Source organism: Magallana gigas, chromosome 4 (assembly GCF_963853765.1).
Source record: "Magallana gigas chromosome 4, xbMagGiga1.1, whole genome shotgun sequence".
Lineage (NCBI taxonomy): Eukaryota > Metazoa > Mollusca > Bivalvia > Ostreida > Ostreidae > Magallana > Magallana gigas.
Genome location: NC_088856.1, coordinates 22,811,691 through 22,834,209, shown reverse-complemented (window position 1 = coordinate 22,834,209; position 22,519 = coordinate 22,811,691). Strand labels below are relative to the sequence as shown.

General features: G+C 32.0%; 2 protein-coding genes across 5 annotated transcripts in view; both read right to left on the bottom strand.

Annotated features, from left to right (window-relative positions):
- The window catches only part of LOC105336200 (uncharacterized), a 55,906-nt gene that overhangs the window by 6,509 nt on the left and 26,878 nt on the right, over nt 1-22,519 (bottom strand). The window contains exon 2 of one of the 4 annotated variants that reach the window (XM_066081652.1): nt 8,462-8,529. The exons of 1 other annotated variant lie outside the window; for it this stretch is intronic. The gene's annotated coding sequence lies outside the window, so the exon portion shown is untranslated. Of the gene's footprint in view, nt 1-465; nt 622-3,064; nt 3,223-8,461; nt 8,530-22,519 lie in introns of those variants that run through there. 2 more of the 4 variants (XM_011440429.4, XM_011440428.4) reach the window with 2 other exon arrangements.
- LOC117682593 (tripartite motif-containing protein 2-like) lies at nt 12,808-17,902 on the bottom strand. Its single transcript, XM_034450561.2, has 2 exons — nt 17,821-17,902; nt 12,808-17,373 (listed from the first exon to the last, which is right to left on the bottom strand). The coding sequence occupies exon 2, from the start codon at nt 17,364-17,366 to the stop codon at nt 15,693-15,695; it is 1,674 nt and encodes a 557-aa protein (XP_034306452.2). The 5' UTR covers nt 17,367-17,373; nt 17,821-17,902; the 3' UTR covers nt 12,808-15,692.

The window sequence follows — 22,519 nt, the reverse complement described above, 5'->3', positions numbered from 1 at the left end:
CTTTTAAAATTTTTAGAATTCAGAGATGTTAAAACCCTTTTTAAATCCTTACATTTCTTGAATCTAAAATAAAATTTCACTACATTGTCACAAATAAAGCGGGTCACGCCACACAAAAATTATCACTTAAATACATTTGCAAAATTGAGGAAATTAAAATGACTGTCATGTTTTAGAGGGTTAACCAAATTTTTCTTTGAGATTTATATAGTACATATTCAATGTGACTGGGTACATCTTACGAATAATGGGAATTCCTCAAGTTACTACATTTATAATAATAAAATGGTTCATTAAAACTGTTACATCCTGGATCCTACAAAGATTCCCAGCACGAACAAAAAATTCCATGACCTAACTTTTTTTTAAATGGCAAAAAGACTGCGTAAAAATTGAACTGTAAATTTTTTTTTTTGTTTTTTACTTGTTCAATCATAAACCATTCTTACTTGATATTTAACTTACTTTATTGTTGTTTTTTCTTTGGATAATAATAACATTTTCCCTATATCACTGAGAGTACCAGAAATGCATGCACACAGATCTTTACACACCAACACTGCATACTAGAACCCCTTGATTGAGACTTGTTGACAGTCAAGGATATTGCGCGAAGGCAGAATACCATAACATATTTGTGCTAAAAATATCCAAACCGGGAAACCCAAACTGGATATTTAATATGTGGGTTTTATGAGTGTGCACTGAGGCATTAATACTGTTATTAAAATGACAGACATAAGGTCATCCCAAAAACAACTTTCATATCCTATAATACAAGACATTCTTGTCAAAATAGCGGCGTAAATATTGCATATATATAGGATACAAAATTCACACTATATCTCTAACACTGCAAGCAAAATAAGGAAAACATTCACTCTTATGTGACATTTATACATATGCATAATATATGTGTACAATAATCAGTTGATTGCTATCACGAGGATCAAACATCATTTGATTCAAGACAATAAGGATTTTTTAAAATAAAATATATTTTATTTTGATAGTCTGAACGTTTTCCAAGTTGTACATGATCAGGTATTGATAAATCAGATTAAACAGCTATTTAAATCCTGCGTTATTTCAAATCATTTGGATGTTTACTCTAGCTTGCGGGAACAATTATTAATGATTAAAGAAATATTGCACTTTGTACTATTTAAATAAGACTCATGATCAGATCTAGATTGACATGGGGAATTTATCTGAATTTCATGTACCTAGCTGACAAAGGATGAATAGAAATCACAGCCATTTATCTTATCATAATATGAACTTACATTCACACACACATATACCGGTATATATATATATAAATATTATGTAATATTAATTATAACTGTAGATAGCATATGATCAAAAACTGTAGAACATAATTACAAATGGAGGGGGGGGGGGGGGGAGGAATTAAAGGATGGATGAAAAGGATGAATGGAGGAAGGGAGGAAGAGAAGGCTGTGCAGGTGGTGGTATGAGAATGATGAATTGATGGAGAGAGGAATAGATAGAGGGATAAAAAAGATCATTTTAAAACTCCATCGGTATTCAATTTGCAGATCATATTGAATTTGAATTCATCTTTTGACATTAATTTCCATATTATTTTGCATAAAAAAATATCATTTTACATTCGATACAATAATCTTTTAAACTATCTTAATGCAAGTAGCTATTTGTAAAATATATAATGAGCGGTAGAAAAATTTCTGAGATACATTGTATATATATTATTCTTTAGAACCAGGAAGTCTGAAGGAGCTTGTTTACGCAGTAGCTCTGTAAACTACGTTGACCCAGCTGCTTTTAGATTGGCTGAGATAAATTTTACGTATGTCTGGATAATTTCCATAACAAAAGAACTCAAATCTTTCATTTTTGCAAGATCATCTCAACAGATCAGTGTATACCTTTTAAACTCGGTGACAAAAATATAGTTAAATAGAACTCATAACACAAATGGAGTGTCTAGCAGGTGACTTTTTCTAAAGAATAAAGCAATTTATAATCGCATGGAATATGCATCATGTATCATCTCTTTGATGGGATTGGTAATTAAGATACCTGCATCAAATTGCATACTAGGATAACTTGAATTTAATTGGTCCAATTCACCTGTAGAAAAATTCCACTAAGGATTGGGTTTCTTATTGAAATAAGTGGGATAGAAAGGTTTAGCGTAAATATTAAATTATTCTCATTCATATGAACACAATGACAACTATAGCTGACATTTATAGCTGTTTTCACAGAAGTCTTAGTCATGTACATGTATGCATACATTCACACATGCAGAGATCATAACTCACTTCTGAGTAACTTTTCAGAAGTTCCGAATATCATACATATATCGGGGTTGTATAATACATGTGTATCAATATGGTTGGAAAACATTCCATTGACTTAATTTCAAGTAAGGATTGAGTTACATAATGGAAATGTGTATTTTTTTTTCAAATGGCATGTTTTTGTAATTCCATCACAGCTATAAACATATTTACAGTGCTTGCAAACATAATTTAAGGACGGTTAATTTTGAAACTTATCTCCATAAAAAAAGCAATGCCATAAATTGTATATGATATACATTTGAAAGAATTACACCATATGTATGAATGTCTTTATCAAAAAGTGTGTATTAAGATTTAATATAGTTAAAACAAGAGACCTCCGATGTTATGTAAAGAAATTTGTGGACATTTAATTGCAATTAATGCTTTAACTACTAATTAAAAGTAAGCAGAATGTAACAAAACAGTTTAATTTGAATGCTTATCTACTCCAACAAATTTTAAATTTCAATGACCATTTATAAACTCTGGTGAAATCCATGAAACACCAAATGGTGTTAAAAAAAATTGATAAAGCAATTTTATGTTAGCACTTGCATTTTTTATCATAATAATGCTACACTGTTAATATATAAATTATATATACGCCTCGTGAACATAGTATACTTAACTGCAGGTCTGTTAAGCTTCCGGTCTGAAAAAATTTGACCTTGATTTTCTTCAGACCAGGAGCTAAAAGACCTGCAGCTAAGTGTAAAATTTCTACATACCCCTGGCCTGCTCCAATAAGAAGTTGTCAAACCAACACTTTTTTTTATCCATTAAATTTACTATATCCTGAACATTTCAGTACTGAATACTGATTGATTTCCCAATTTTCATTTTTTTGCACAGCTCCGTCTTAAATCTCTCCTTTTTCATTATTCCACAAGACTTCCAATGTCATTCAAGAAATATGCTGGCTTGATTTAAACGAATACGTTTCCTTGTACAAAGTTTCAGTATCAATGCAATACCAAATGCATGCTCTGCCATTATAGAAATTTATCCAATTGTGTTCATCATCATGAATGGCATCAACTTGCAAAGTTAACCAAGTGATCAAGGTTCATGCCAAACAAAACAGACGGAAAAATTAGACGAAATATTGTGAGAGAAGAACACAATCCATTTAATAGATGTACATGAACAATAAAGATCATTCTCTGAATGCAATACAAAGAAAATCAAAATAACACTCTTTTCATAAGGAAATATTCACAGTTCTATACATGCAGTTCGCATTGGTCATTACTGAATTAGTCACTCATAGTAATAAATATTCCATTTACTGCCTCATGATACGTAAAAAGGATATCAATTTTTTACTTGTCTTTACTCCGTGTAAACAAAAAAATCATCAAATGATTTCCTTGATAACCTTCCTCTATTGACAAGACTTACAATTTTATGACAAAACTTTTACATATATTTGAATTATGCAGGACTGGTCTAGGTAAAAACCATTTAAAGCTGGGTTCCTCATTACATAAAATTCTACAGTGCTGAAAAATGATGTGAAAAGCAAATATTTTCGGAAAGCGCTGAAAACTTAATTAGGAGAAGGTAAAAATTGATGTATACTAGTCTTTAAAGATATGAACATTTTTTCATGACTAATTTTTCCTGATCTCCTTGTAGAACATTCAAATATTAAAGTGCCATGGTCCCCATGCATATATACATGTACCATAAAATATGGGCTCAATTTTCGAACTGAAGTCTAGCTCACTTTTACAAAAAGAATATAAAAGTGAGACTGACATTAAATGCGAGAATTTACTGCGGAACTTCATATATTCCCATAATTCTTGTAGTGTGGGGTGTCAAATGTTTGCTGGTTTGGAATGTACGCAATGATCAAGGAACAGTATTAGAAGTTTTAAATTTAAATAATTGCAGTTGTAGTGGGTGTTCTTTGTTTGTTTTTTTTAAAATAAATACATTGATTTAAATTGACTCAAGATTATAAATGCAAGACCATCTGTAGATTTATCATTTTTTGGTCTAAATAGTCTCCCCTTGACACAATTACCTGAAATCACAATCTATTTTTGCCGAATTATTAATCTAATATCTGCACATATCAATATATGCATTTATTATACAGCGGCAAAATATATTGCAACATATCAATTACTAGCTCATCCAAAAACAATTTATAAAGTTGAGAAATTGGGAAAATCAACTACACTTATAATAGCTCTGAAATATGTACGTTTACAAGTATACTAGCATTATACTGACTGTAAATTTTAATTATACATGTGTATACCAATTGAGTTTAATACGCATTTCCCAAATACTGTATAGAAGACTTACACTTAAAAAATTCATTATTAATATATATACATGTATAAATATACCCATCATAGAAAAAAAAATTATCCTGACATATTTGCAAGCAATTAAGGAAGCAATAAGCAAAAAATTTAAAACATATTTTTTTTACTGCTGCTCAATTTTTTTTCAAATGTTATCTACCGGTTTGTTCAGGCATCTGTGCAGCTACTAACTCACTGCATTCATATATGACCAAAAAAAAAAAATATCCATTGACAGGAAGATATGACAATAACAGAAATAGCTTCATGATATTTGATTCCATTTGCATTGACAACTAGACAAAACTGAACAAAGGTCAATATTAGAATTCATATTCTCATTGAAGCTTCCTGCCTGGCAAAACACAGCATCCATTGAATAAGATAATCAGTGTATTATATACTATTGTTTAATTAGCAAAGTTTTCAACAGGTGCCAATGTTGGATAAACAAGACACCTGTCTTTTAATGCTTTAAATTTTGACAAAACAGCCGGGTCAGTGACATATTAATTACATGTATCTAAATTCTGCAGGTTATGACTTTAATGCAGATAACTCCAAAGCAAATCCTGATAGTATTTCATAGTGTTTATTTCTTGCATCTAAACTAGGTATAGTAGTCTAGAAAAAAAATATTGAATCATGAGAAAATGCTGCATAATGCAGCCACAAGTATTCCAAAAATGAAAACTGCAACAACGAAAGATCATGTTCTCAAGATCATATTCATGCAATGTGCAAGAAACGAACAATCTTAAATTCCCTGCCGTCAATACCAGCAGTTTTCAAAGTAACTATCATATCATTTTGATGGAGCTACCCATTATACACTTCTATGAATCAATTATGAGTATGCATACTGCAGTGTACCCTTGAGCTTTAATCTGACTGACTGTGTCCATTTCGAGCTTTTATTACAAAATGACGCTGCATGTATCTGATCAGACACACTTTACATATCCAATGGCATATTTTTTTTAATAAACAGGTAGCATGCTCTAGATCATAAAAACACTTTTAATTAGAACCATTTCAAAAAGGCCTTAGACTTTCAGTAGGATGTTTGCGTCAAAACAAGTTAAAATGATGCAGGTTTCAAGTGAAATATACACGATTGTTATTCTTCCCTCAAAAGCCAGCCAAATCTTGTTTATTTCAAAGAGCCATGACTGCATGAGTGGTTAGCAATGAAATAGACATGTCTACGTCACATCGCCGATTGACACGACTACCCAAAGTCCAAGCTCTTGTTAAAATAGTTTAATACACACCACTGTCACACCGTTTTAAGGAGGCTGACAGGGTGGTCAACAAATTAACCATTTATAAATCTTCCATTAATTTTTAGATACTGTAAAAGTGGTAATATTTTCGCTAGTGGTTTTCCACGTTCAAACAATTCAAATATTTAAATACGCGAATGTGTGATTTACTGCACTAATGTTTAGATTTGTTTACTATACAAGGGGGTATTTTACGCTGTTTTAAGCTTACCGCATAACTATTGTAAATTTTTCACCCAGTATAAATAATCACTTTTACAGTATGATATCTTTAGCTATTAACCATTATTCATTAACGAAGAAGTTCATATATTTTACATTTTAGTTAGGGCATTTTTCTATAGCTAGAGCTCGGACCTTTCAAAGGAGAAAAATACAGCCTAAAAAAGACTGCCAAGCCCCCTTAATGAATATAACAAGCTCTTGAATTAAATCCTGAAATGATTTAATCATCATAACAATGCAATCAAATTATATAAATTAATCTGGATTTGTGTGTAAACAAGCAGATATAACATTGACAGTACGATTACAGCATTGATTAGGGTGAACATGCATATTTTTGTTATTTGATGGTGGGAACAGTAAAGAATTAATTAAAGGCACAGTGTTTGAAAACTTAGAATGGCCTTTCCTACATTACTTTAAAAGTAGTGATAACACAAAGTGGTGTACAATATTTAACACAAAAGTATCTATTAATGGTCAATAAATATAATATATATAATACACATTATGATGGTTGTCAATGGAATTATTATGGTAGATATTAAGACATAATTCAATAGGAAAAGACAAAGTGTATGTACAGATTTTAGTAAGTTTAAAATCATACTGATCTCTTTAAGAATAACTGTACATTTGGAAAACATATTAAATACTGCACTGATGCAGTTTCAAGGACACTGAGATATAAATAGGCAGTAATTTTGTAAGGGCTTCAAAATTATAGCAAATGTATAGCTTAATTATATCGCTGTATATAGGGCACCCAGTATTACCTCTAGCAAGAAAAGTGTTTTTTCGACAAGTTAGCCAGAATTTTAGTTAGTATATTACTGAATGCATCTTTTCTTATACATATGTACATATATGCATGGAATTTGTACTTGATTTGGCGGAAGCCCTTTTGCCAATAAAGCTAATTTTAATAAGAATACACAGCAAAATGCAATACATTTAAAGTACTTCAATCAATGATACAGTTACGTTTTGAATTCTTTTTTTCAATTTTTCAGAAGTTAACACTCTCAATCTTAGACTGTTTAGAGATCAATCTACATGTATACAGTCACATAGTGTAAGCAACAAACATCTTCGCTAGCCAAGTGTTAAATTCGTTTTTCTCATATGAGAAAAATGAATCGGACACTTAATTGGGCAGCAAAGATGGCGACAAAGGGCAGACTGACAACTGTTTGCACAATGATAGAGATTCAAAAACAGTTGTAAAATCAAAGGAGACGAACTGACAACTTTTTGGCTGTCCTGTTAAAATCAAAGGAGACGATCGAACTGACAACTTTTTGGCTGTTCTGTTAAAATCAAAGGAGACGAACTGACAACTTTTTGGCTGTAATTCTGTTAAATTACTTTCTGGTTGTTTTGTACAGATTCAAGAACGGATATAAACAGTAAAATGTTTTCAAGGCCATGAAAGTGAGATACCGACCAAAAACACAACCTCATACCAGAGTGGACTTTTGTTTCCTTTGCGGGTTCAGACAGAATAAGTTCTCTAAAAATTTATGTTAACTTTGGGTCAGCATAAATGAACCGAGAATCCATACTTGGAGTGTGATTTACACACTCAATAGCAACCTGAACCAATAGAAGCGCAATTAACTGCCTTAATTCTTACAGCTAGTAATTACGCCCCCTATTTTATTCCAAATACAGTATACCTACCATGTATATATACTTCTGTTATTGTTCAGTAGCGATTGCATGAAAGCAATTAAGTTATGGTAAAGAATTAACTGGAAGTTGATATTAATAACAATACCAGAATTCCATCATTCAAACAAATTGCGTAGAATTATTTTCAATATGTATGAAGCAAACATTTCTTTTTAAAAGAATTCAAATATCCGTGATTCGATTAATTAAGTATAGACACTGTTCTTGCTTTCTGACAGGGTAATTCATTATATTTGTCAATGAAGAGATATCGAATGAATGGTGCATTGAACATGTTGAAGATCTTTTGAATTATTCTAAATAGACGATAAGATTTAGACTCCCTTAAAATGTTTTACTCTCAATTGTCAAATAGTTTAATATCATACATAAGACCCTCAACGCTTGTTACTCTCAGAGAGAGAGAGAGAGAGAGAGAGAGAGAGAGAGAATTATGTGTGTACATTCTAGTGAACGGCATTTCTCTAACCCGAATCATGTAAATTAAACCCACCTTGTAAAGTGAAACTACGGTTAGCTACATGTATAACTTCAGTTAATGAGGGGATAATCGTCTATTACAGATTTACGTGTTAAATCATTTGAAATGTATACATACCTTAAGAAAAAATATCTAATAAACCAAAGTGAAACTATACGATGTCATGATTGAATTTAAGTACACTATCCCGAGACTGTCGGAAGTTGTCAACCAAAAATTGCGCTTACCGCCCTTTGAATGGGAAATCTTTTTTGACGGATTGTGTAAAAGTAGTCCAAAAGCACGTTGAAAACACAAAATTATTTTGGCAAAAGAACTTACGACAAAGTCGTAAAAATTTTCAGTCTCATAGAAAGATCTTTGAAAAAACCCATATATATATATATAACCATTTATTCACAACTACATGTATTTCGATTACAATTATTATATTTCACAGCCAATAGAAAGCATTCAAAACTGAATTTGGCCGTAAGTCGTAACAGCTGCGTTTTACAAAAGAACTTACGATAAAGTCGTAAATATTTTCAGTCTCATGGAATGCTCCTTAAGTAACAAAATGTATATAATAAACCATTGATTACCCTTATTTTGATTTCTGTGATCATATTTACAGCCATTAAATTCAAACATTTACATGAGTATTCATATTTGGTTATAAGTCGGTACATAGAATTACCGAAATACCCGAGATATCAAAACCACTAAAACGCCATTAAGAGTGTATGTCTAGTATTTTATATAGATAGTTATTGTATATAAAGTTATTTTTTTAAATAAATGTATATCTATTATAATACTTGAACTTGTGTTATATATATACGTGTGCAAGAGAAAGGAGCAATTCTGATAGGAATTACGTCTTTAAAATAGTTGCTATTTTTATAGTTGCTTCCACTCTATATGGATTTTTGATGATTATTATATGATATTAAAAAATAAAAGCTGATAAACTGTTATTTTTAATTCTTAGTTATTTTATTCTGGGAATAAAATTTCACACCTCTATTCGAGTGAAAAGCAATTCATGCAAGAGTTATCGTTTTTAACCCAATGTCTACACATGTTAAAAATCGCTATTTATGTCAAAATACTTACATGCATTTTCAAACTGAAAACTGGGGAAATACATTTAAACACTTAGATTTAAACTATGATGTTAAATATTTGTGCTCAAATGAGGCATTTCGATGTTTTTGAAGGGCATTTAGGTAAATCACGGGTATTTCGGTAATTCTAGTTACCCGTCGTAAGTCGTAAGTCCCGTTGTAAAACGCAGCCAGCAGACAAAACATACAAAAATCATTTTTTTTTTAAATTTTAAGTTTTAATACACGCTTCCTTTTTTGTATTCAGTTGAAAAATGCACATACTTTGATTAGTTACATGACTGTATAAATAAAGACGTATCACCGGATATTCGATATAAGTGTACAATGTATTGTATACCAACGAATTCGAAATTTAACTGGTGTAAAAATATATGTATTTTCTCAAAAACTAAAAAATAAATAAAATGAATAAATGGATAAATCAATAATTAAATATAAAATGAAGGAGCGACTCCTCAATTTTGGAGTTTTTCTCCTTCTGAATTGCCGATGTTTTTGACCCGGGCACTTATTGATGTCAAACTTCAATTTTCCTTCAATACTGAATTAATGAACTTATATATTGATAAGAAAGCGGTAAAGAGTTTTAAAAATATCATTGATATTAAAATATTTCTGTACATGATGAATTAAATGGAAGTTAAAAGACAAGTTTTAGATGTATACATGTGTGTATAACACAATTCAGCAGCAAAATTATGCATTCATTGATAAATCAAATACAGATTTATTAGCATTGAAATGCAATCCTTTTCTATGGGGAAAATCAATGTAACGAAATGCATGCTCAGATCTAGAGAGGGGATCGGGTTCAGTCCCCCAATCTCCCACCCCACCCCAATCCCGCCCTGAAAAAGCCAAACTTATTTAAAAAGTACCGACGATAGCCCCCCCCCCCCCCTCCTCGGCAAACACAGGGTACAACCCAACCCCATCCGACCCCCCCCCCCCCCCCGAAAAATTTCTGGATTCTCGTATGAAGTGTATGAATTATTTATTAATGAAGGTACTCGTCGGAAACAGCGACTCAATCATTAATATTTTCATTCAAAATATAAAACGCAAGGGCAAGCACTTAAACATATAATACAGTAAGGTTTTTTTTTAGCTGTTCAAAGCAGATAATTAAGACTTCTTGGAGCTGGTTACACTAATGTTAATTATACTAATACTAACCCAACCTGTCTTTGATACTTCATGTAACAGTGGATATGTATAACAAAGCTAGCTACGGTTCCAGACGGTTCTGGTCCCAATTACATGTAACTATATAAGTGATTACAGAAGTCAACACTACAAACTCTTAGACTTGCATGGTTGATGGTATATAATTGCTTATTCACGGAGAAAGACCCTGAAATTGATTTTCCAAATACAGCTTTAACATAACTAACTACTGCTTCTACCACAATCAAAATATTCTTCCTAATACAAATAGTAAACTACAGATGATATCGCATTGTTTCATAAACGCATTTGATAATCATCATCATAGTGTATGAATACGCTACTGGCCGAGTTGAATGTAAATTCTCGTCTGTTATTGTAGTACGTACATGTAGAAGGCGCAATGGTGAATTTTGACACAGTTGCATGCAGTATGTACAATTCATGAACCGTTGATTATTCTTTAAAAAAAACAAGCTGTTAATCATGCAGTAAAAATTTCATGTATCGTTCAAAAAGTGTTATCTAAATAAAAATTTGTAATTATGAATGATTATGAATGAATTGTTCACTTGTATTTTAATTATGAGTTCCGCTTAAAATTTTCCCACAGAATGCACCTCTACATGTATATATCTGTGCATACAGGAACTTGGTCCACTGAAGCTCTACCTGTACCAGAGGCGTGTTCAGCAGAGAGAGCGCCCGCGAGCGCTCGCCAAAATTTGTGTTGCGGGTATAGGGAATTTTGGCGAGCGCTCGCGAGCACCCGCTCTGTTGAACAGGCCTCTGGTGTTACGGACCTGAATATAACGGGAAGCACAAGGTCATGTAGATGCCGCGTCGAACACCCCTGTCGCCTGTACAGAGTGAAGAGTGTGTAAAGTGTCAACTCTGCATCCTCCATTCAGTACCTGGTCCATCCTTCATCAACATTTTCAAATTAATCAACACACTTCTCAAATCCCTGGTAGGTATTTCGGGTAAAACCTTAATTTCAAATGGAAAAAAAATCTGTGGATGACTGTGTAGCTAGTAGATATATAAAGGTAGCGACAATGCAGGAAAAATACATAACCCGCGTTAGCGGGTTATGTAAATTTGTCCTGCAATGATCGCTACCTTCATAACCCGCATGAATCATCAAAGAAACATTATATTGTTTATATTAACATCTTTCTTTAACTAATTAATAAACTGATTATGAAAAGTTAGTAAAATTCACTAAATTAGTGTTCATGTACAAAAGTAAGTTAGCTAAAAGAAACAGCCAAATCGTCTCCTGTGAGACTTTGAGTCTGGCATCGTCATGATTATTTCGTGCAGTCCGGGATTTTACTAAGGTCGCTGTAGGTTCAGACCAATTGATAAACAGGGCGTGTCAATTTCAGTCCTGTCATTTTCTTGTCAATTTCAGCCGCTGTAGATTTCAACCAATCGATAAATAGGGCGTGTAGATTTCAGTCTGGCTGTTTCTATAGAGCTATGAATTAACTATAAGTTTCGGTAAGAAATATGGGAAATTATGCTTGGTAGATGTAAATATAATTTAATATTTACTTATGTGACTTGACAAAGAATAAAAATTAATAGCATTTAGTTATAATAGTAAGTTTCTTTTTACAGTTTTGGCATGAATATGAGACAATCTTGTAAGACATATCTGTATCAATATGTTTTAACATAAAAAAGGCAATTATAACCAAAATTTCATAACATACAACCCATCCAGAATTTCAATACATTAATCATTATGATTTTGATAACCACTAAATACCTAAAGTTTTAGATGAAGGAACATTTTTTTGGCTGGTTACTCCAATGACTTGATAGTAACACCAATGACAGTTTCAGTAACGCCAATGACGATAAATTGGATTCATTTAACTGTTAACAAATATTTGAATCAACAAAATGTTTATCAGCAGTTTACGGCCGTGAGTAGAGTCTTCGAGAAATACCTGAAGGATATTGTATTCATAAGCACCAGATTCAGTGATTGGATCTTCTATGTTATGCGTAAATAAATGGGAGGAACGATAGTGAATGTAAGCATATTTAATGACTAAAAAGCGACGATACACAAATTCGTAGTACAGAAACATCAATATGAATATGAATATGAGCACTGAATGCCTAAATGATAGAAATATGCTAGTTAAAGCTGCTTGGTCCGATTTTTTTATCAAATTTTACGCACGCTTTTAAACGATGGCTATGCTTAGTATATGTATAATAATAAACATTGCAGTAGTTTTACCCGTCAATTATGCCAAATTTCAATGAAGAAATATGCGTAAAAAATTTGCTAACAAAACAAACGACATTAAAAGGTACCGCGCTTTTTCGACTCATGTTAAATTTCACCCCTGATTACGAGACGGGTATGGTTGTATTACGACTTTGACATCGCTTTAAATAAAGGTCGAAATGATCAGACAAATTACAAATAAATATGTGTACGTTTTGTTCGCTAATATTTCCAAAGTCTGCTGTCTTTACATTCGATGCATATCATGCGGGTTGAATAACCCCAATCATTCGGGGCACGAAACCAAGCGGTTTCCTTTTTTAAACATTCCCGTGATGCATTTTGGTTTGTTTTTTCGTTTGCCCAAAGATAAATTATTTTTATTTACTTTGAATTATTCTAACTTTGAAAGGAGACTGATTCAGATGGTGTAAATAGGAGAAAGTCCATAACTTTCTAAGATAAATGATTTGTATGGAAAAAAATTTGATCCTGTAATTACAAAAAAATCGGACCAAGCAGCTTTAACTTGTATAGGACTGAGCAACATGTCTTTTCAGTTCAGTTCATTTATTCGCTCAAAACCATTTCAAACATATCGTACATGAGGACAAAAATAACATTAAAATATACATATTAATTGGTAAGAGGTAAACATATATTAATATAAGGGTTATAGAGTTAGGAAAAGTTATACAAAGTGAAACTCATGGAGGACAGACTACCTCGTATTTCTTTGTTATAAAAATACACAATTTTCTCAGCAATTTCATGTTACTTGTTGTCATAAGATGCGAACATTTTAACACATTAGGTTTAGCTGAAAATTTTTTGTCTATAAACTTGTACTGGACTTGTGATATTGCATCACATTCTAAAATATAATGAAATTCATCGGCAATACATTTTGTATTACAGAGAGGACAAAATCTTTCATTTAATGGGATACCCTCCCATCTTCCCAGTTCAACTGGTAGATGGTGATTTGAAGTACGAAATATACCAAGAATTTTTCTGAATTTCAGGGGTAAAATACTAGTATCTAAATATTTTTCATATCCAAAATTTGTTTTAAAATTTTTATATATTACTCCTTTTGATGAATTATTTATATCAGCATGCCACTTTTGAATAAATTGATCTTGTAATCTCTGTTTAACTGCCGTTGATACCCATTTTTGGTTAACAATATTTAAAAACTGACGATGCCAAACATTTGATAAACCAAATGAGTTAAAAACATGACGAATACAATCAATCCAAGGGTAAGTACTGGTTGTATTTTCAGTCTGATTCAACAAGTACCGGTATAATATGTTTGTAATGCTAGTATTAGTACTAGAAATTAATTTACACCAGTATGATACCATTCTAGTAAATACAATTACAGATAAAGGACAACGCCCTGTTTCTCCTTAAACCATATAGTTTGGAGTACTACTTTTTAAACATAAAATGTGCTTTAAAAATTTTAGGTGAACACGTTCAATACTATCAAGTTTTTTCAAAACCCCATACTTCGCAACCATACAGCAATACAGGTACAACCATTTTATCAAAGAGTTCTAACTGACATGTAACTGGTAGATTAAATTGTCTAATTTTTCTAATGACACCATACATTGCCTTTAGGGCTTGGTTACATAAATGTTTTTTGGCTTTTAAAAAAGAGCCAGTTCTTGAGAATATAATGCCAAGGTATCCTAATTTTTTTAACAATTTCTAAAACACTATCGTTAAAATAAAAAACTCTTTTACACATTCGTCCTTTGAAAAAATTAATACTTTTGTTTTATCTATATTAACATTTGATTAATTTCCACTCTTTACAATAACATTCAAACTCATTCAGTGCGTCCTGCAAATCGTCGCCAGATTCCGCCAAGATAACAGTATGGTCTGCATAAAGAAGTACAAGCAGTTTTATATATATATATACATAATTCATTTTCTATTGATGTGGTAGAACTACCAGCAATATTTTTTTCAATAAGATAATTTTCTAAATCATTTATGTACAATGAAAACAAAAATGGTGACAAATTTTCACCTTGGCGGACTCCAACATTACAAGAAAAAAAGTCTGATACCGTGCCATTCATCTTGATGAGTGATTTAATACCTTTATACATATTTGTAATATATTTAAAACATTTACCATTAATATCATAATTTAAGAGCTTGCACCATAAACTATTTCTCCAAACTGTGTCAAACGCCTGTTTGAAATCTATAAAAGCCCAGAACAGCTTTTTCTTACATTTCATCAACGTATTGGATAAAAATTGTAAAGTAAGAATGTGGTCTAAAGTAGAAAAACCTTTCCTGAAACCCGCTTGGTTATTATGGATCAGTTCTATCTCTGCCGAATACAATTCTAAACGTTTACTTAAAATGGACGTAAATAATTTACCCAAATAGCTTAGTAACGTAATGGGTCGGTAGTTTTCCGGAGAAGTGGGATCACCCTTGTTCTTATAGATAGGTTTAATAATACCAACTAGCCATTTCTTTGTAATCTACTTCTGTCCTGATAATTGAGTAACTGACGCACCGCTTGTCAATTTACTTCATAAGGTACAATAGCTGTATATTACATGCAACAGTACTGAAATGCCCTTTTTCCAAATACAAGTAGTAGTATAAGATTATAGAATTATTTTTTTTATTGAAAATAGCTTCTTAATGATATAAATGAATAGAATTTAATGTGAATTCATCAGTATAAGGAAGGTAAAGTTTAAAGAATGAAATTCAATATATACAGGAAAAGGCCACTTTTGTTTGATGAAAATCACATTTTTACTTTTGATGATGTCTACTTTAAATATTTGATTTTCTTTACATTGCCTTTGCTGTACTCACACACAAACAGATTGTCATTATTGTCCACACATAAACCATAAGGATCCTTCAGATCACAGTTATCAATGTAACGAAGAAACTGTCCGTTCTGGTCCAGAATGTGGATACAATGGTTGTCATCGTCTGCTGTCAGGATACGACCCTGACTGTCTGTTGTGATACCCCAAAGTGAAAATGGTTTGTTCTTGGTAACAAAGGGATGACCGGAGTATCTCCATCTGAGTTTCCCGTCCTGATTTACCACCACTACTGCACCAGCCTCACAGTCAGCTACACAGATGTCATGGTTTCTGTTATCAGAGATGAATTTTATTGAACCATTCTCTGAGTACAAAGGTTTACCTTCATTATCAAATTGAATTGTTTGTTTCTCTGTAGATCCCGAGTAACGGACAACTTTGGATTGAGTTTTATCTTCACTGTAGTGACTGTACATGGTAACCAGGAGATCACCAGTAGAGGTAACACACAGGTTAAAGGGCTTCCATCCCTGTAATCTGATTAACTCCTCTGTTTGGCCACTCTTTACTTTATTCACTGTTCTTGTTGTACTATCTGAGTACAGAAGATTCCCATCGTTGTCTACAGCTATATCACTGGGCCAAACACCTGATTTTGCTAGGATTGTGTGAAGTGTTGAACCTTTGATATTTAAGCATTTGATATCTTTGGTCATTCCACTCGTCCATATCCTCTCTTCATTTATACAGGTAACACTACGTAGTTTTTCATACCCAGTCTGTATTGTGGCAACAAGCTCCGGTTCATCTAGTAGTTCTCTATCTGATGTGTGGGGTTGGTTTTGTAACAATATTTGTTCTTCTGTAGCAGTAGATAATGGGGTGATGTGTCCAAACAAAGTATACAGCTTGTCACAGTCTATTGGTTTTGGAATGAATGTGGGCAGTGTAATGTTAACATTGGGTGGAGGCTTGCTCAACTCTCTGATCTTAGAGCTGTATTCAATGGTAGAAGATACTTCAGTGGACTCCTCAATTTTCCTTAAGGCGTGCAGTGTTTCCTTTATGAGACACTGTATCTGTTTGATTTCATTCAAATGTTTCTGTAAAAGTTCTTTGTGTTTTACTTTTATCTCGCTGATTTCAGTTTTCATTTTGTTGACAATGAAGTCAATTTCTCTATGCCATTGCTCTCCTTGTTTGGACATTGTTATTTCAAGTTTCTCATATCCTCCATCAATGCTGGCAAGCTGATTTTCTAAGTCGAATGCAATTTCTTCATATGTAGGGGAAATATGATTTTCTAACTCTTTTGTATCTTTTTTAATATCATCTTTCTTAGCTTTGTAAACTTCTGTAACTTCTAAGAAGTTATGTCCCTTGTGCTGTTTGGAGGCCATGCAGGAAGAACAAACAAACATATTGTTGCAATCCTCGCACTGGAATTCACAATTTCTGTGTGGATGTGTTTCACATTTTGAATGAATAAGGGTTGATCTTCGTTTCTGGAAAGGAACTATTTTATGTTTGTCATATCCATCTGAGATGTGATCCACTACACAGGGCTTGCAGAGGTTGACATGACAAAAGTCGCAGTAGCTGTGTACTATTGCGGTCTCACAAAGGTCACAGCGGTGCACATCCTGGGCACTAGAACGAGGATCCATAGTTGTTCTATGAAAATAAATAAAAGACTTAATATTATTCAATTATAAAGATAAAAGATTTCATATATGATGTAGTCCAAATGAATAATTGATTTTATTAGTATGTAAAACGATTCTAAAAGTTAATTTCTTTAAAATTCATTCACCTCACCCCTTTCCCTTTTTCTTTTTTATTTAAGATTGATACAAATTATGGAATACTTTTCAAAACTGCTGTGATTGTCTTATTTTTTTTTTTTTTTTTACAAATCATTAGTTTATAACAAATCAAGTTGATATAGTTGTGTTTATCAAATAGTTAAGTGAATTGAGTAAACAAAACATTATATTCATATTCAAAACGAAAGTAACTTATAATTGATTACTAAGGAATTAAATTTATACATTTTAATATCCATAGTTTTCAACTTGGATGTTGGTTAAGTGAATATGCAATTATAGATAGAATACAAACCTTGTAATCTAACTGTCTGGGATGCGTGCCCGAAACACGACTGATCCTGTCTGGTGACCACCTGATCAGGAATGAAAAAAAAATTATCATTGAGAGTTACTTCCCGTTCATTGCTATCGCCGTAGGTTGAGAGTACAAGTGTGATCGCGGGACATAGAACCCCTGACGTTGTGAAGATGGCAGTTTGTTTTAGCAGTTGCAGATTATTAATTTTCCTTTATCAGAAAATCTTTAACCCTTAAGTTTTTGCCTTCGGGTAATTAAGTCAAATACACCAATATCCATTGATTCGAATAATTGTTTTGATGTATTCTTGAGGAAGGTTACTGACGAATGGGTTATATATCACAACCCAGTTAAAATGTTTACATTTGAACAAATGTAATTTTCTAATGATCATCATTAAACAACCTAAAGAAAATGAGAAAAAAATATCCCAGACATGAGTAAAATTTTATCTATCAGACTATCCCGCACATATTATGCAGGACTCGGATGACTGTCATTGGTAATGGATGCGCTAAATAAAAACAACGGAGTTTACAAACCTAAACATATAAACATATATAATTGATGTAGTCTAAATTATTCTTAATAATAAAAACATCGGAGCAAGATGACCCAATGCTGTCACACATGTGTGATGAAATTGAAATGAAATATTACCTGGGAGAAATTGGAGGCGGTGGATTCTATCCATTAACAGTACCTATATTAAAACTTTGATACTGAGATCTAAGAGAAGCTCAGACACATATCGGAGAAATGAGAGTCACGGCATTGAAAAGATTTAATGCAGATTTCTTGTATTAAGAGCCCCCCCCTCTCTCTCTCTCTCTCTCTCTCTCTCTCTCTCTCTCTCTCTCTCTTGCAAACAACGGTTAATATGGACGATCCTCTTCCAACGGAGAGGATAGCTAAGCAGAATCCTTACGGTGAATTGAGACGATGTGAAACGAGGTGTATCAGACGTTCATGAAGGCGAGAAAATCTTAGCGTTTTCAACGGTTTTTGTATATTTTCATAGACATTAGATACTGAATAAAGGTGCTTTGTTTTGTTAATACCAGTATTTGAGGTTTTGCAAAATAATTCAAACAACATGGTTTTCTTGAATAAGCTCTACCCATGTCAACTGCATGCTCCCTACCTCCAGAAATTGTTGAAATTTTAAAGAAAAAATGGCGGCTTCTTTGATATAACTCTATTTGTAGTTTTTAATTTGTTTTTCATTCAGTTATGATAAAGTTATATTATAACCTTCGGTATTATCATGTCATTTATAGTATCTTTACAAAATAACTCGCACATGTGTGCCACATACATCTGACTTTTTTTTCGTAATAAACAACACATCTTTTACTAAATCATACACGTTCAATTACATATGGAGGTAGAGAGAACGCTTTTTGTCCAGAGAAAATTAATTAAATGCATGTCTATGGTTCTTCGTACAGGATAAAAAAAAACTGAACAATTTTACGATTTTTTGAGTCACAAATAAGCAGTTTTTGGCCAAATAATATTTCATTTTATTAGAATGGAATTTATTTATTATGGAAGCATATGTTCTCGGACACACTGTGTTAAGCTTGGTTTACTCGTTATGCATTATTTTCAATAATTAAGAATGAAAGCCATTAATCCCTTAAACAGTTGATTTTAACAGATTATGAAATGCTGAATAAATTCATTAATTATTTAGATTATGGAAAGCCAAAATGTTTAAATTATAACTATACAAATATGTATAAATACTCTACAGTTTAATTGAATTTATTTTCACGTAAATACGCCAATTTACATCCTGATTATTAAATGTATCAAAAGATTGTATTTTAATTCTATGCCTACTGATTCCTTATTACGAAATCGTTTTACGGTAATCACGAATTACGGATTAAACGATATAAATAAATAGTCCCAAGAACTTTGCTTTAAACGAGTTTTATTGTATATAAACATTTGTAAGACTTATTAAATTTCATAACTTTATAATCCATTCTACATCGATGAAAGTTTGGCTTTTGTACAGCCCTACTCACGCCTCTTCCATTACTTTGAGTCTGTTAGGAGAGCTTGAAAATAGACCATTTGGGAGATTTATTATAGCATATGACCCCGACTCCAATTGTTTTTTTTATCCCGAGTTCCCCTGACTTCGTGATGGTGAACTAGTCTAAGAACGATTTTGTGTGATATGTGACATAATTACATTGCGGTTAAGGATACATCGTGTTCAAACCATAATTTCATTTTGAATTCAAGTTGTATAACATTGATCGTAAAATGCATGCGTTAAAACTTCCTACGAAGAAAAATTTGTAAAACGTTCACTAACGGTAACTCCGAGCAAAAGCTGACGCTTTATCAAAATTCCTTACGCTGTAAGAACTCAATACTAAAAACAAAACCATAAATCGAAATATAATTGTATTGTTCGTCTTTTAAAGACGAATGAAGTGCATTATACTTCAGTAGGGCTATTTTAAAGCTGCATGGTCTGAATGTTTCGTTATTACAGAACATTTTCCAAACAATAATTATCTTCAAAAGTTACAAACTTTCGGATATTTACACCAGCAGAATCGAGCTAGTTAAAAGTTAGAAATTTTCAAGGTAAAATAACTTCACAAAATATAAAAACCAAATCAAAATGCATCATGAGAATTCAAAGTAAAGTGAATCGTTTAATTTTTTCTCTCGATTTTATATTATTTCATTTATTTTATTCATAAGCCCTTTCATTTTAAAATCTTGATAACATAGTAACATGAGGTCTTCGAAAGTTTTTAATGGTTTTCTTTTTGAATTTTATCTATTAATCACCGACCACTGTGGATTATTAAAACAATGAAATGCTTTCTTTGGTGATTCATGCGGATTATAAAGGTGGCAACATTGCAGAAAAATACTAAATCGTTAATATAGGTTATGTAATTTTTCGCTGCAATGATCGCTACGTTCAAAACCTGCATGAAACGTCAAAGAAAATTTTTTATTGTCAATATTTACATTTTTCTTTTACCAAATTAATAAATTGATTGTAAAATCAAAGTTAAATTAAGTACTAACTAATGTTAATGTACAACAGTACGTTAGCTAAAAGAACCAAATAATATCCTACGGGAATTGGAGTCTGACATAATGTATTTCGTGCAGTTTGTGATTTTTCTTAAGTTTCTTACTTTCTGTAGTTTTCGACCAATCGATAAACGGGGCGTGTAGATTTCAGTATTGTCAGTTTCTATAGAGCTATGTATCAATTATACGTTTCCGTTAGAAAAAGATAAAATCATATTCAGTATATATGTAAATATAACATTGACAATGAAAGATAAATAAGATGAATCCTTATAAGAATACCCAAATCTTGAACATTTTGATGATTCAACTAGATTATGATTATAAAAATCTGCATTCAGATTACTTTGAAAATTAATTGATATCTAAATTTCTTTGTCCATGGTTGTATGATTTAGATTTTGTTTTATCTACAAAATTAATTTTTTTTGCAAGCCATGCCTAAATTTTGCTATACTTGTTGCAGATTTTACATTGTTTGGCAAAGTGTTTCGTAATCCAACTTTTGACGGTAAAAAAACTATTATACTATGCAACAGCTCTGGTAATTGGAATGTGAAACAAGTTATTATTACGCAAGGAGTAATAATGTGAGATTGCAGGGCATTGTTCAACCATATCATACAAATATTTGAGTGGATAATTATTAAGTATCATTATTTATACATGAGTGTAACTTGTGTATTTTTAATCTGTCACTTAATGTGAATCTTAATTCTTTATACACGCTTTATCTTGAAGAAGTGCGCCATAATCCTGTAATGATGCGTCCGGCCTCTATCGTTACTCTTTCTAATAAATTGTTCTCTCCCTGTGTGCAGTTTTATCATTTAACATCACTTTATTCTAAAATAGGACATAGAGTAGGCTAAAAGCTTGTGTATTTTATTTCACTAATAGATAAATGTGATACTGTTTACATTATTTCACCTTTTAAGAGTAGGGCTCGCAAGGCATCTATACCAAAGTGCCCAAAGATAAACTTCAAAGAAGTATTTCTAGACGCGAACCCAAATAGTGAGAAGTTACAGGTCATTTGAAAATAGCAACTAAGATTTTAACTACCCATATACACACTTACATGAATCTAATATTCTGTTCTTTAAATTAAAGGACTTTTTAATAATTTGTTTAGGAAATACCATGCATGCTTACCGGTATGTTACATGATTGTGTAAATTCTATTTTTATGATTTTCCTTAAAAGTCTTAATTTGAAGATTGATAAAAAATATTAAGGTAGTCCTATACTCGGCACTAAATGGGCTCAATCATTAAAAGCTTAGCTTTAAATGATAAATATACATTCTAGCAATACATATACAAAAGAAAATATGTATGTTTACATGCTAGTTTGTTTGTTATCACCTCTCAGACGGGTGTACCCCCTTGCGAAAATTATTGACAATTATGAAATTTGCCAGACGGCCGTTTTTCCTAAAAATGATTACCAATTTTGGGAAAATTAGAACTGAAGATACAAAATAGAGTATAAATATTTATTTAAGCCATATCTCATCAATAATTTTGTGCAAATGTTTGTAAGTAAGTACGCTTTATGGACCTGATGTATCAAAATAGAATACAAAAAATGCAATTCTAGTATCGCGTTTTGT

What these genes read in the sequence shown, in the direction of transcription:
- LOC117682593 (XM_034450561.2), bottom strand. Translation starts at nt 17,366, where the DNA reads ATGGATCCTCGTTCTAGTGCCCAGGATGTGCACCGCTGTGACCTTTGT.